The following is a 13,891-nucleotide window of genomic DNA, read 5'->3' as shown; positions in this document are numbered from 1 at the left end:
CCAGCACTCTACACTCCAACTCCTCCCCCGCCAACTATAGGGTATTGATGAGATGACGTAAGAGAAACTATTCCCATTGGCAGGATGGTCAATAAGCAGAAAATACAGATTCAAAGCAATTGAAAGAAGAACGGGAGAGAGGAGATCAGGAGAATTGCACTCAGATACTGCAGGAACTTGGCAAGGCTCCTTTAGTAGCACCTTTCAAATCCATGCTTCTACCTCCCAGAAGGACAAGGCAGCAGCTGACTGGGTACATCACTGACCAGAAGTTCCCCTCCAGGCCAAGCACCATCCAGACTTGGAATATACAGTTATTCCTTTTCTCCACATAAATGCTTCCCTCTCCACATTTCATGTCAGCTCTGATGTAGAGAACTCAAAATGTTAGCTTGCTGTCTCTCCATGGATGCTGCCTGACCCGCTACGATCTCCAGAGCTGTAGATCTTTTAAAACAAATTCAAATATTATGGACAAGATGCACATTGACTAAGTAGAAATCAATTTGATTTGATCTCCTGAACTTGGTGGCCCAAAAGATAATTTCACTCTACCTTGAGGCAACTTCACAATAGCAAAGCAAAATGTAGCTCTGTTTTAGAACAGTTTTTAGAGCCTTGGATAATTACAATCAAAGAACTAAATATCCAGATGGGGATAGTTTAACCAAATATAGTAGAATTGTACTCATGTAAAAGTAAGGTCACTACAGTCCTACCCTGTTGCTGGTGGTTACCACGCCACAGGAGGGGAAGAGGTTGGGAAGAAGAGTCCTTCATAATGACCTCAGCTAGTGTGGGAACTGAATCTACTCTGTTGCTATCATGCTGTATCACAAACCAGCCATCCAACTTACTGAGCTAATCCCATTTGTAATACTATATAAAGTGTCAAGTTGTCTTGTATAGGAACAGGCAGTTTAGTCTCTCTAGCCTATACAATCTATACAAGATTTTTTTTTCATTCTTTCATGGGATACGCACATCACTGGCAAAGTGAGCATTTGTTGCTCATCCTTCATTGCCATTGAACTGAACTAAAGTGCTTGTTCAACCATTTCAAAGGGCTGATGAGAGTCTCTCACATGACTCTGGGTCTGGAGTCACATGTTGGCCAAACTAGGTAAGGATGGTTTAGATCTAAAATTGATAAGTGGTATATTTCCTTTCCTAAAAGTCACTTAAGTGAACCAGATGAGTTCTTATGACATTTGATGATTGTAACCATTACTGTGACTAGCTCTCAGTTCCAGATTTATTACCTAATTAAATGGTGGGATTTGAATCTATCTGCAGAGTATTAGCCTGATCCTTTGAGTTACTAGACTAGCATCTTTAGCAATATACCACCAGCTCTCCACGGGCAATTTGCATTCCCTGAATCCAACCATTTACATTGGCTCCTTAAAACTCCCAGTTAGCAAACATCTAACAATCAATAGCGCTGTGCCTATTGTTTTCTGTGGGACTGCAAGGTGCACCAGATAGAAGTGCTATTTCAGGCTGTGCTATGAAGTGTTCCACACTGTGTTGGAAAAGCTGCTTCCATATGTCTGTCGTAAATGGTCTAGCTCTGATTTAAAGGTTATTATGTCTCCTTGTTCTGAACTCTTATCCAGCAGCAGAGAAAACCTCATATCTGTGTGAACCATTGCTTTCAATATCCTAAAAAGCTCCAACAATTCATTCCTTTAACTTCTATGATTCAGGAACTATAAATCATAGAATCCTATAAGCTTTGTTAAAGTAATCCTTGCTGATGACCTATTCCTTGGAATGCTGCTAACATTGAGGAGAGGCAATAGCCTACTGATATTATCACTGGATTCTTAAACTGGAGAGCCAGATAATGTTCTGGGGACCTGTGTTCAAATCCTGCCAGGGAATTTGAATTCAAAAAGTATCTGGAACTAAGAGTCTGATGATGATCAGGAATTAATTGTAAGGAGGAAAACCCCATCTGGTTCACTAATGCCCTTTAGGGAAGGAAACTGCCATCCTTACCTGGTTTGGCTTTCTTGTAACTACAGTGATGTGCCTCGTGGGCAATAAATGCTGCCTAGTCAGTGAAGCCCTCGTCCCATGAATGAATAAAGATTCAGGTCAGTGTTGATTATGTTTTCTTCAGCTCTAACTTAATTGGAGAAGTTAATTGGCTTTAATATTAATCTGAGGAGATGAGCAGTATCCTGTATTATCTGTTACGTTTACAATGGCCTGAGGTTATTCAAATTCTTGAATACTCGTAGGTATACCAGGTTCGAAAGGAGATCGTGGAGTCCCAGGTATTGGCAAACAGGGACCAAGAGGACTACAAGGTGCACCAGGTAAAAGTGATATTTTCATGCTGCACTATTAAACCGAGTTTTAGGTTCAACAGTACACTACATATTTTATCAGCCCTTATCTCTGAGGCAGAAGGTTCTGCATTCAAGTCAGGGCTCTTATATTAACAGAGTGCTGCACTGTCAGTCACTGCATTTCTGATGACACTGTCCACCATCTCGGGTTTATTTACTTGATCCTATGGCACTATTCTGAAAAAGAACAGAGGAGTTATCCCCAGTGCTGTGGCCAATATTTATCCCTTAATGAAAGAATAGGTTTTCTGATTGCAGTCTCAGATTTAACTTGCTTTTACATGATGTGAGCATCACCAATGAGGGCAGTATTTATTTCCTATCCCTTGTTGCCCTCGAGAATGTGGTGGTGCGTTGACTTCTTGAACTGCTGCCGTCCATGTAGATCCAATGTGCTGTTAGGGAGGAAGTTACGGAATTCTGACCCAGCGGCAGAGGAGGAACAGCAATACGGTTCTAAGTCAGGATGGTGTGTGGTTTAGAGGGGCCTGGCAGCTTGCAATGTTCCAAGACATCTGGTGCCCTTGTCAATCTAGATGGTCAATGCCATGGGTTTGGAAAGTGCTGGCAGTGGAGCCTTGGTGGGAGGAGTGAATCTTAACAGTGGAAGGTAGGATGCACCACTCAAATTATGTGAGTGTGACAGGTGAATTTGCCATCAAAAACTCTTAAAATGCCCAGAAAATTTCAATCACAAGGGCAGTCAAACAAAGACAAATCACTCCTATACATGAGAGAGAGAGAATCCGAGAGAAGCTATCAGAGATCAGTGGCTATTCAGTGAGGTGAGCTGTGGTGAGGTGAGGTGAGGTGAGCCCACAGCTGTGACAGGGGTGGGCTGGGATAGAGTTTAGCATCGGTTCAGGAAAGTGGTGGAGGTGTAGGGAATCAAAAGTGTGGAGCTGGAGTATTGGAGGCATTGAGCAGAGTCAGTTTCAACAGAAGGCTTGGTGGACAGTCAATTCACTCACAAATGATTTGGAGGATAGCAGCACAGCCTTTATGCAGTGTGTAACGTCATCCATCACTAAGCAAGTTTATGAGAGTTTGAAATCTCTATTCAATGTAATGAGAGAAAAAGGCACACACTTTATGAAGAGGAGGCAATAGCTGGGATATTGGAGGTTTTAAATATTTTTGATGTATAGAGGAACAGAGCACAAAGCTGGATTATCAAAAATTGTTTGACTAGATTATAATTGCCACCCTACATTCAATTTTGTAATGGGTTTTCAGCAGTCTGTTTACAAATGATATTTTTCCTAACTTTTGGAAAAATCAGAATTTAATATTGTACCATTTTTAAATAAAACTTGTAATTATTTGGTGGATGTATGAAAAGATTATTTATGAGGGATTTATTTATAACAAAGTAACAAACAATTATTCATACATTCCAAGCAAGGAAGGATTTAATGATATATAATGTATGTGGTCTTTGGTCTTCTACTGTCTTATGGTAGAAGCTCTCCAAATAAAATCCACACAAATACTGCACATAATGTTACTTGCTAACTACACGATGCAATTAGTGAAATTAAAAAAGGAGTCCCTGAAAATTTAAAATGTAGTACTCAAAAAAAAGTTGATTATTCTGATTTCTAATGTCAGTCAAACGGTCTGTTAGTCCTGAACAGTGTTGAAATTATTGAGTGTTTTTGGAGCTGCACTCATCCAGGCAAGTTGGGAGCATTCCATCACACTCCTGATGTCTGTCTTGTAGGTAGATTTGGAGAATTATGTGGTGAGTTATTTGCTGAACATTGGCCTTTGACCAATGGTATTTATGTGGCTGGGAGAAAGTGAGGACTGCAGATGCTGAAGAACAGAGTTGAAGAGTGTGGTGCTGGAAAAGCACAGTTGATGAGACAGCATCTGTGGAGCAGGAGAATCGATGTTTCAGGCATAAGCCCTTCATCAGGAATGAGCCATCCCTGATGAAGGGCTTATGCCCGAAATGTTGCTTCTCCTGCTCTTATTTATATGGGCAATCCAGTTTTTGGTCAATGGTAACTCCAGAGTGTTGATAGTGGGAGATTGTGATGGTTACATCTTTGAATATCAATGGGAGATACATTCACTGTTCAGTTCTGAAGAGTCATACCTGTCTTAAAATGTGAACTCTCTTTTTCTCTCCACCCAAGTTGCTAGATCTGCTGAGTTTCTCCAGCATTTAATGGTTTTATTTTAAATTCTTTCTTGTTGCTCTTTAAAGAGGAGGTCTGGCACAGAGAATTCCAGAGTTTAGTGCCCCAGGTATCTAGAAGCACGGCTGACAATAGTGAAATGAAGGAAATCTAAGATGCAGAAACCAATTCTTAATTTGACTATCATGTGAAGATAGGTGAAAGTGAGAACTGCAGATGCTGGAGATTAGGGTCAAGAGTGTGGTGCTGGAAAAGCACAGCAGGTCAGACAGTGTCCGAGGAGCAGGAGAATCAATGTTTCAGACTTACGCCCGAAATGTCAATTCTCCTGCTCCTTGGATGCTGCCTGACCTATCATGTGAAGATATCTACATTGGCAAGGTTTTAATAAAAATCAATTTTGATGGGATGTGGGTGTTGCTGGCAAAACTAATATTTGTTGTCCATCCATATGCTCTTGCACTGAATGGCTTGCCACGTCATTTCTGGGGGCTGTTAAGGGTCGTCCACATTAATCCACATATCTAGGCCAAATTAGGTAAGGATAGCAGTTTTCCTCCCTTGAAGGACATTAGAGAACTGGATAGATTGTTACAACAACCGATGAGCGTTCCATGGTCACCGTTACTGAAATTAGCTTTCAATTCTAGATTTTATTCAGTGAATTTAAATTCCACCAGCTGCGATGATGTGACTTGAACCCCAGCCTGGGTCTCTGAATTACTAGCCCACTAACATTACCAATACACCAATATCTCACCCATTTCTGAGGTTGTTCATTGGGACCATATGTTAAAATAACCAAATCCCAATGTAGGGGATAAAAGAAGGAAACTGAATAGTAGAAGTGAAGGGTAAATAATTCTGAAGTTGAGACTATGCCCAATCATTCTTCTAATCTGCAGCCTGGTTCGCAATTAGCGGGCATAGGTTTAAGGCGAGAGGAGAAAGAGATTTAAAAGGGACCTGAGGGGCAACACTTTCACATGGAGGAAGTGGTAGATGCAGATACAGTTGCATCATCTAAAAAACTTTTGGACAGGTACATTAATAGGAAAGGTGTAGAGGGATATGAGTCAAATGCAGGCGAATGGGATGAGTTTAGTTTGGGAAACTTGGTTGGCATGGATGAGTTGGACCAAAAGGTTTGTTTCTGTGCTGTATGACTCTGACTGTCAGATTCCTTCATCTACCAGGTTCCCCAGGGGAAGGACGAACAGGTAGTCCAGGTGCACCAGGTCTCCCAGGGCGACAGGGTAATATGGGACGTACAGGGGCTAACGGCCCAAGAGGACCAACTGGCCCACCAGGATACTGTGATCCATCTTCCTGTGGTGGCTACAATGTTGGAGGTATGAGGTTTTACTGAATGAACCTGTCGACCTTTGTGTTATTCCTGTTAGTGTGCTATCATTTGTCTCGTGAAATTCAAAAATTGTCAAAGTTGCTGTTCTGTATTCTCGTGCATGCACTCCATGTTGATGTCAATTTTTTTTGGTCTCGTCTTCAAAAACCATCTGTTGCCTTCTTATCTGAGGACTTCTTTGAAGCATTACAATACACTTGCAGCAGTTTGTACGTATATGTCTGCCACTGATACTGATGGGGCCTATTTAAAATGATTAAACTACACTACACTTGTAAGTACTAACTGGCAGAATTATTTGTATAGCTCCACAGCTTTGCAATGTTTTGAACCTTTTACTGCCTTCACCCTGAATTGGTACTGTGTCCAAAAACAAAATTAGTGAGCTTATAATAAACATCTGAGTATGTATGAAGAATTTTTATGGCTCTACTACAGAAATATTATGATTAAAAGCTAGGTGTAATTGCAACAAATAATATAGGTGCATTAAAGGGAGAACAAGGGAATACATAACGAAGAATGAATATGATGTATTAAATAGTGAGGTGATGCCAGGTAGAAAGAAGCTCATGTGAAACATCAATACCAGTATCAACCAGTGATGCTAATGTTTTGTGTATTGTATGATTTATGTAATTAATTCTATGTAACATTTTAGCTGCAATATACAAAAGTGAGGGAAAAATATAGAAATGACTGGGAGGATGAGAAACAGTACAGCATCCATTAGTATGTCTCAGACTGGTTTTTAAAAGAATAGTAATTCCATAGATCACAATTTTGACTTCAGCTTGCTTGTAATTCTGATTTTTACTGACTAGTGTGTGTGTTCTTGTTTGTCCTTGTTTTCCCTTCCACCTCAATCCCAATGGTATGGCAATCCTTTGAAGGTCCTGAACTTTACAATGATTATCAACTATGAGCTCAGTCTGAGCTCATTTCTCCAGCGCTCTCTATCACCTAGGGTAGGTGCAGCATTCTGGCCAGCTATTTTGTTCCACCTTGCCTCATCCAGGTTAAACACATTGAAGCATTAACCACCATCAAACAATCATGACCAGCTTTCTCCCTTCCATTTCAACTAAGTGGTCACAGTTTATCCAGATTCAAATATTTTTGTAATAAGGCAAACCATTATCCCTCTAACCACTTTTATGAACTAATCGACCTAACAATGACCTACCTGTTCATGAAACCAAGTTTCTGTCATGTTGTCCATTTTGTTCATCCATCCTAATGATGTGAAAAATATTAAAATACAGCTTTGTTTATTTAAGAGACATAACTTTCTGCCATTATTCTAATCAGCCTCCCCAAGAGAGAAAATCCTGTGCATCTCAGGACAAAGTAACATTGTGTAATATTTGCTAATTGTCTGGGGGTGGTGAAAGATGATATATTTTGAGACAAAAACTGCACCTCTACCCCAACAAATTCTTTGGGAAATTCTATAATTTAACCAAAAGTCCAGTGACTGCACCAAGTTATGTCATTCTGAGTAATGTAAAACTTCTAACGAAGAGCCTTTTACATATGTATAAACAAAAAATTAGAGGAAAAAATTTATCCAGGTCTTATAATTTTGTCCATATCATCCTGGTGCTGGATTCTCTCTGTACTGTCTGTGTGTGCTCATTTCTGGTCGTCTTGTCAGACTGTGCTGATATTTATGACTGGTGTGTGTTTTAAATTTACTCATTAAAATGTACATCAAGTATCAAACAGCTTTGTGAATTTACAAATGTTCTAATATCCTAATCATATTTAATCTTCTGCCTCTCCTCCTGTGCTAACTATGGATACTGTTGATGGTGGTGGTGGGTTAAGGTGGATACAATGATCCAGCCGATCAAGACATTCCTGTAGTACAATTGCCTCCAAACTCCCACCAAACCTATGGCCCTTATGATGAGCAAGATCCATACATATATCATGGGTCCTACCCCTATCCAAACCCATATTCCCAGCCCTCTTATCCTGAGCTACATCCCGCTCAACCGGATGAACATTATGATGAAGAGGATACAGATGAATTGGAAGCTGTTGAAGTTCGATCACCTGGAATCAGACGGTTTGCGAGGAATATATCAAAAAAGAACAGTGCCTTTTCAAACACAAAGGAGGAGAACCCGTGAAAGAGACTTGTAAATATAGCATTAAAATTATGCATACTTAATGTGTTTTACCCTTATCAAATGGCCAATGGATTCCGTGATGGATTCAGTTCTGTAGATTAAAAGCTGGGACTTCTACAGAGATGAGTTTTTAGTATTGGAACAATTACCCTGATAGAGAAGTTAAGCACAAGCAATGGATATGAAATTTATGCCGTAGCTTGATTGAAGTATTTGTGCCACTTATTAATTGATTTTTTAAAAAAATCCACAGTATCAACATATTTAATTGGTAAAAATTGGATGGATTGTTTCAAATGACTAGTCTTATGGAAGATTAGTATGGTGCTACTATATCAATTCTGTTTTATACCGAACGTAAAACATTGTGTTTCCATTCTGTAACAGGTCTGTTTGTATTAAATTAATACAATTTGGAATGGTGCAGTCATTTATAATCCACAAAAGCAACCAAATTAGTCAAGAATGTGTCACAAGGTCATTAAATAATTATGCAATTAAACTGATTCAAAACCACTGCAATAAATTTTTCTATAGGCCACTCATGCACAAGTTACCAGAGCAAAAGCTTCCAATGAAATGCAGGAGATGTACATTTATGAATGGGAATCTTGACTTGTCACCAAGTGAAACCATTTGAATGAAGACTTGCAATTTTTTTTTCATGTGCCATTCCATTGATTAGCCCTTAATGGAATCTAGCCAGTAATTTATTTGGATGAGATGATCATTGTTCAAATATATAAATCAATAAAAGCAAAGAAGTACCAATTTTAAAGAATATCTGCCCATGTTTCTGCTTTTCATTTTTACACAGTACCGATAGAAGTCTTCACTGTTCAAGTTTTCCGCTGTTAGTTGACAATATAAAAATGAAGTATTTAACACTATGAAGCAGAATACACCAGGCTTATTTTTTACCTTTTGAGTTGTCAACTCTCTAGACATCCATCTGGAATGTAGATCTCCCATCTTCAATTGTCCCTGCCTTAACCAAGTCCTTACTGTCCAATATTTGTGCAACTTTTATTTGAACATTGTTGTTTATAAAGGTAAATTAGTTTCTCTCGACAGCCGTATTCTTTTTTTTGGGTTAAAATCCATATTTCTCAAACCCTGGGATAATTCTGGTGGGTTGGAACTCTTGATGTTCCAACATCTGGAATTTTCAAACAAAGTAAGTTCTTTGTGTCATAATCACCTCATTCTATATTATTGGTCAATTTAGTCTTCTATGAAAGTCTCTCTTCCTTTCGTAATATCTACCTTACTAAGCACCCTGAGGGATTTGAGTTGAAGGGTACTGAAGGGATGTAGTCAAGAGTATAGAGAGTGCACCTTTACACCCCAACATTCTGTGATGAAATGCCATTACAAATGCATGATTAAAAGTATGACCAAACCTATGGCTAATGTAGGTCCGTAAAACTACTTCTACAGGGCTGGAATAGCTATTTAAATCACTGGGTCTTCCTTCTCCTTGCAAAGTTAAGCAGTTCCTTCTAAATGTAGACTTGAAGCTTCTTCCCTCAGATAGTTGAACTGAACTTTACCATTTCAGTTCCTTTGGTCTTCAAGGAACCAGGAAGCCGGTGACAGTAGATTTTGTATCACCAAACATAAGGTTGGTATCTTGAAAAAAATAATGCAGAGAGGTGCCCTAATAGAGGTGTTTAAAACATTGAAAAACTAGAGTAGACAGCAGTTCAATGTTAAGTTGGTTACCAAGAAATCAAAACTGGTAACTCAGAAGAAACATCTTTACATAGAGGATGGAGAAATTATCACGGGGAGTGATTGAGGCAATTAGTTGAGGTGCTTTCACTGGAAGCTAGAGAAGCATATGCAGGAGAATAGGATATGAGGATAGGCTAATGAGGTGAGGCAAAGCACTGACCAGTTGACCATATTCCTGTGTAGTAATTTTGAAGTGCTTCTGTCCTAGGTTAGGGTCATGCTTTGATTGGCATCTTAGTATTGCTGGATTTGCCCCTAGAACTTGTGTCTAACGTGCTAAAGATTTGTCCTCTTGACCCCATCCCATCCCTGATCACATCTGTAATTCACAATGTACATGTGAACAAGATTTAGCTTGATTTTCCTGTTTCAAAAAATAAAGTCAAACATGACAGGAATATCCCTTGTAGATTAAATATTTATCAAAGTAAAAAGTTCTATTGTGACTTGAAGAGACAGCTGAGCTTCTTACAATTAAAAGTTTGGAATTCATCCTTAAAATACTACTCAATCAATTAATATTTAAATGTGGGGATGATTTTTGAGAAGTGCAGCTATAATCAGAAGGGGGCTTATAAAACAGCAAAGCCCCACAAACAGAATTGTGATAATGAACAGATAATCTCTTTTTAGGATGGTCATTTAGAGGTAAATACTGGCCAGGACATTAGAGAGAATGCTCTTGTTTGAAGCAATACTGTAGGATGAATAGTTATGAATATAAAACATAGAGGTTGCAAAGGTAGGTTAAATGAGTGGGCAAAAAACAAACTACATAGTGTATGATGTGGGGAAAATTGGAGACTGTCCATGTTGACACAGAAACAAGCAGAATATTATTTAAATGGAGGAAGTCTGCATAAATCTGTGCTAAGATGGGATCTGAGTGTTCCTGGTAAGTAAATCATAAGCTGGCATGCAGGTACAGCAAGTGATTAGGATGGCAAATATGGCCTTTATTGCACTGAGAAATTAAAGTAAGAACAATCTGCCATAGGTAGTCAGGACTGTAATGAGATTGTATCTGGTGTATTCCACTGTGTACAGTTTTGGTCATCTTAAAGAAGGATACAATTATATTGGAACAGTTCAGAGAATGTTCATTTGACTGATTCCGAAGATAAAGGTTTGTCTGATGTCAACAGATTGAGCAGATTAGACCTATTCTCATTGGAGTGTAAAAAATGAAAAGGGGATTTATTGAAACTTATGATTCTGAGTGGATTTGACACAGTAGATGTTGAGAGAATATTGACTCTTAGAATTAAGAGCACTGTTTAAAATTTGGGCATCTCACTCAATTAAGAAAGATGTGGAGTACTTTTTTTCTCTTATAGCTGTTAAACTTTGGAATTTTCTACATCAGAATATTGGAGTCTGGGTCATCAGGCAGGCAAAAAAAGCCTCATTCAGATCAGCCATGAATTTACTGAATGACCTATTGCTAATATTCGTCAATAAAGTCTACTTGAGGGTATTGATTTAATGGCAGATCCAAAAGATGTTGCTTCCAAATACTAGTTGAAGAATAACTTTTGGATTAGGATACCAATGAATCCTAAAAGTATTGCATTACTAATTCTTAAATACCATGGGAATCCTTGCATGTTTCTTTTAAATGTAGGTCACAAGTTTTGTTTTTCTGGGTTTACTTTGCTGATTACAGATTGTATCCCTATGTGCAGTGTGGGTAGATAGGTTACAGTGTAGACATATCTGGTTGGCTTTATTTATCAAACTAAAATCCACCAGAATCTCATTTCAAACCAAATAACTTTGTATGTTTCAGCTCCAAAATGGACATGCCTTGGCAAGCAAAAACTTTCTAAATGGCATTTTCAAATGATGTGCACATCTGGTCATGTTCACTCCCAACAACCATTGAATAGGCATCAGATAAATCTATCTTCTGCAAAGTATCTTCAGGAATCTTACAGCTGGAACATTAGGAGCTGTCAATCAGGGACAGGGTTCCAATATCCAACATTTAAATAAAATGGGATAAGCTGTGGATGATGACACTTGAAAACGGTGAAGAAAATTCAAACAATCCATTGTCATTGTAGTTTATTGGTGAGGCAAATTCACTTTCAACCTTTTCTCTGTCACCTGCAAATCAACCCCCAAAAAGCCTAAAATGTCAGGTTCAGATGTGTCATTTTGACTTGCTCTGCTGAGATCTCGGGAGTGACAAAAATATCTTAGTAACATGAAATGATAAAAGCAGTGCAATGCTGGTCTCTAATTCTGAACAAATGACTTCATATTAATCTTAGTTTGGAACCTTGGCAGACTGTGAACTGGAAATGTCTCATAGATTGATTATTTTATTATGACAATAAGTTCAATTTATTATTTTGCTCATGTAAGGAAACTGAGCAAATGCAACCATTGTCCAACTGTGAACAAAGCTAGCATTGAATACGTTGGACCTTTTCAGGCAAACTTCTGTGCCAAATTAAAAGTCAAGAGTTGACTAACTGCATTAAAACATTTTTAAATTCATAAAGCTAACATAATAAGTAGGTTTTCAGACTAGACATGATAATATTAATGTCTTTCATACCATTCGTTTCTCAGTAATGTGGATTGCAAAATTCAAACATTTAGTTTAATGATCAAAGTTCTTGAGCACAAAATACACTGCGGTGTTGAAATTTGCAAATTAAACTTTACAAGTGCCAGTAGTAATTGGTGCCAAATCGAAACATTGGTAAAAGGAATTGAGCTGATTGCTAGAAGCATTCTAATGCATCTTCCAGATCTCAGAACTACAGGTACATACAGCTTGGAATTTAGTGAAGAAACATTTTCATGTTTTAAAATAGGTTCTTTTGTAGTTCATTGAAATTGATTCAGACTTTTTCATTCAGCTATTTTCTTCAATGCAAAGCGCAAGACTATTCCCTGCTTAAGGGCAGAATCGGAAGTACAATTTGTAAATTGTTAATAACAACGATAACTGGTTTTTAAAAAAGGTTGATTTTCTGCACACGCAATCTACCGACTCTGTTCATTTCCCTAACAAGAGACCATTCTGTCTGCAACCTTGGTGTCACATTCTGCCTGAGATGAGCTTGATTCATGCCATCATTAAGACTGCCTATTTCTATCTTGTCCAAGTTCACCAGTTTCAGCTCATCTGCTGAAATCTTCATTCATGCCTTCAATACTTTCATATTTGACTATGCTGGCATACTCCATTCTGTTAAATTGTGGTTATCCAAACCTCTGCTGCCTGTGTCTTAAGGAGAAAGTGAGGACTGCAGATGCTGGAGGTCAGAGTCTAGAATGTGGTGCTGAAAAAGCACAGCAAGTCAGGCAGCATCCGCGGAGCAGGAAAATCAACATTTCGGGTATAAGCCCTTCATCAGGAATGAGGCCTGAAACGTTGATTCTCCTCCAGATGCTGCCTGACGTGCTGTGCTTTTCTAACACCACACTCTTGACTCTGATCTCCAGCATCTTCAGACCTCACTTTCTCCTAATTGATTTTAACCTTACTGCAAAGCCTCTTCCAGGGATGCCTACCTTGAAGAAGTACTCCTCCCCTCTCTACAAGGATTTTTGTGAGTCTCTCTCTCAATGCACCCCTCAGGTCATCTCCTCTGCGCTGAAGGTTTTCAGCCACGACCTGAAGCAGACTCGCTACCACAGCCACATCTCCTTCCTCATAGAAAAGCCTAATTTTCGATGAAGGGCTTATGCCCACAACATCGATTCTCCGACTCCTCAGATGCTGCCTGACTTGCTGTGCTTTTCCTTCCTGTGTCTTAAATCACAGTATATTGTTCAACTGTCATCCTTGTACTTGCTGACCTTATAGGCTTTAGTCCGAGCAATCTTTTGATTTTAAAATTCTCATCCTTAAGTTTCAAATCCCTCCAGACATACTCCTCCATTGTTATGTAATCTCCTCCGGTCTCACACCCCTTTAGAAAATCTGAGCTCCCCCAGGTTTGGCATCCCCAATTTTAATTACTCTGCCACATTGTCCGCGCCTTCAGTTGCCGAGGCCTCAAGCTCCCTGCACTTCTCCCATTTGGTTCTTCTATTTTATGACACTCCTTAAAACCTAGTTCTTTAACCATGCTTTTGGTCATCTGACCTAATTTCTCCTCAGTGTATCAGCATTTGTTTCAT

At 38.9% G+C, this 13,891-nt stretch overlaps 1 protein-coding gene across 6 annotated transcripts in view; it reads left to right on the top strand.

The window, feature by feature from the left end:
* Window positions 1-8,792, top strand: part of col14a1a (collagen, type XIV, alpha 1a) — a 216,094-nt gene extending 207,302 nt beyond the window's left edge. For 4 of the 6 annotated variants that reach the window (XM_072570947.1, XM_072570944.1, XM_072570943.1 and 1 more), the window contains 3 exons: window positions 2,250-2,327; window positions 5,704-5,859; window positions 7,704-8,792. In XM_072570947.1, the coding sequence (XP_072427048.1) occupies window positions 2,250-2,327; window positions 5,704-5,859; window positions 7,704-8,011 (542 nt within the window). In that variant the 3' untranslated portion in view covers window positions 8,012-8,792. Of the gene's footprint in view, window positions 1-2,249; window positions 2,328-5,703; window positions 5,860-6,766 lie in introns of all 6 variants that reach the window. The other 2 variants (XM_072570946.1, XM_072570945.1) reach the window with 2 other exon arrangements.
* Window positions 8,793-13,891: the final 5,099 nt, after the last annotated feature.

This window comes from Chiloscyllium punctatum, chromosome 5, assembly GCF_047496795.1.
Source record: "Chiloscyllium punctatum isolate Juve2018m chromosome 5, sChiPun1.3, whole genome shotgun sequence".
Lineage (NCBI taxonomy): Eukaryota > Metazoa > Chordata > Chondrichthyes > Orectolobiformes > Hemiscylliidae > Chiloscyllium > Chiloscyllium punctatum.
The sequence above is the reverse complement of the archived record's forward strand: the minus strand, read 5'-3'. Positions and strand labels throughout refer to the sequence as shown.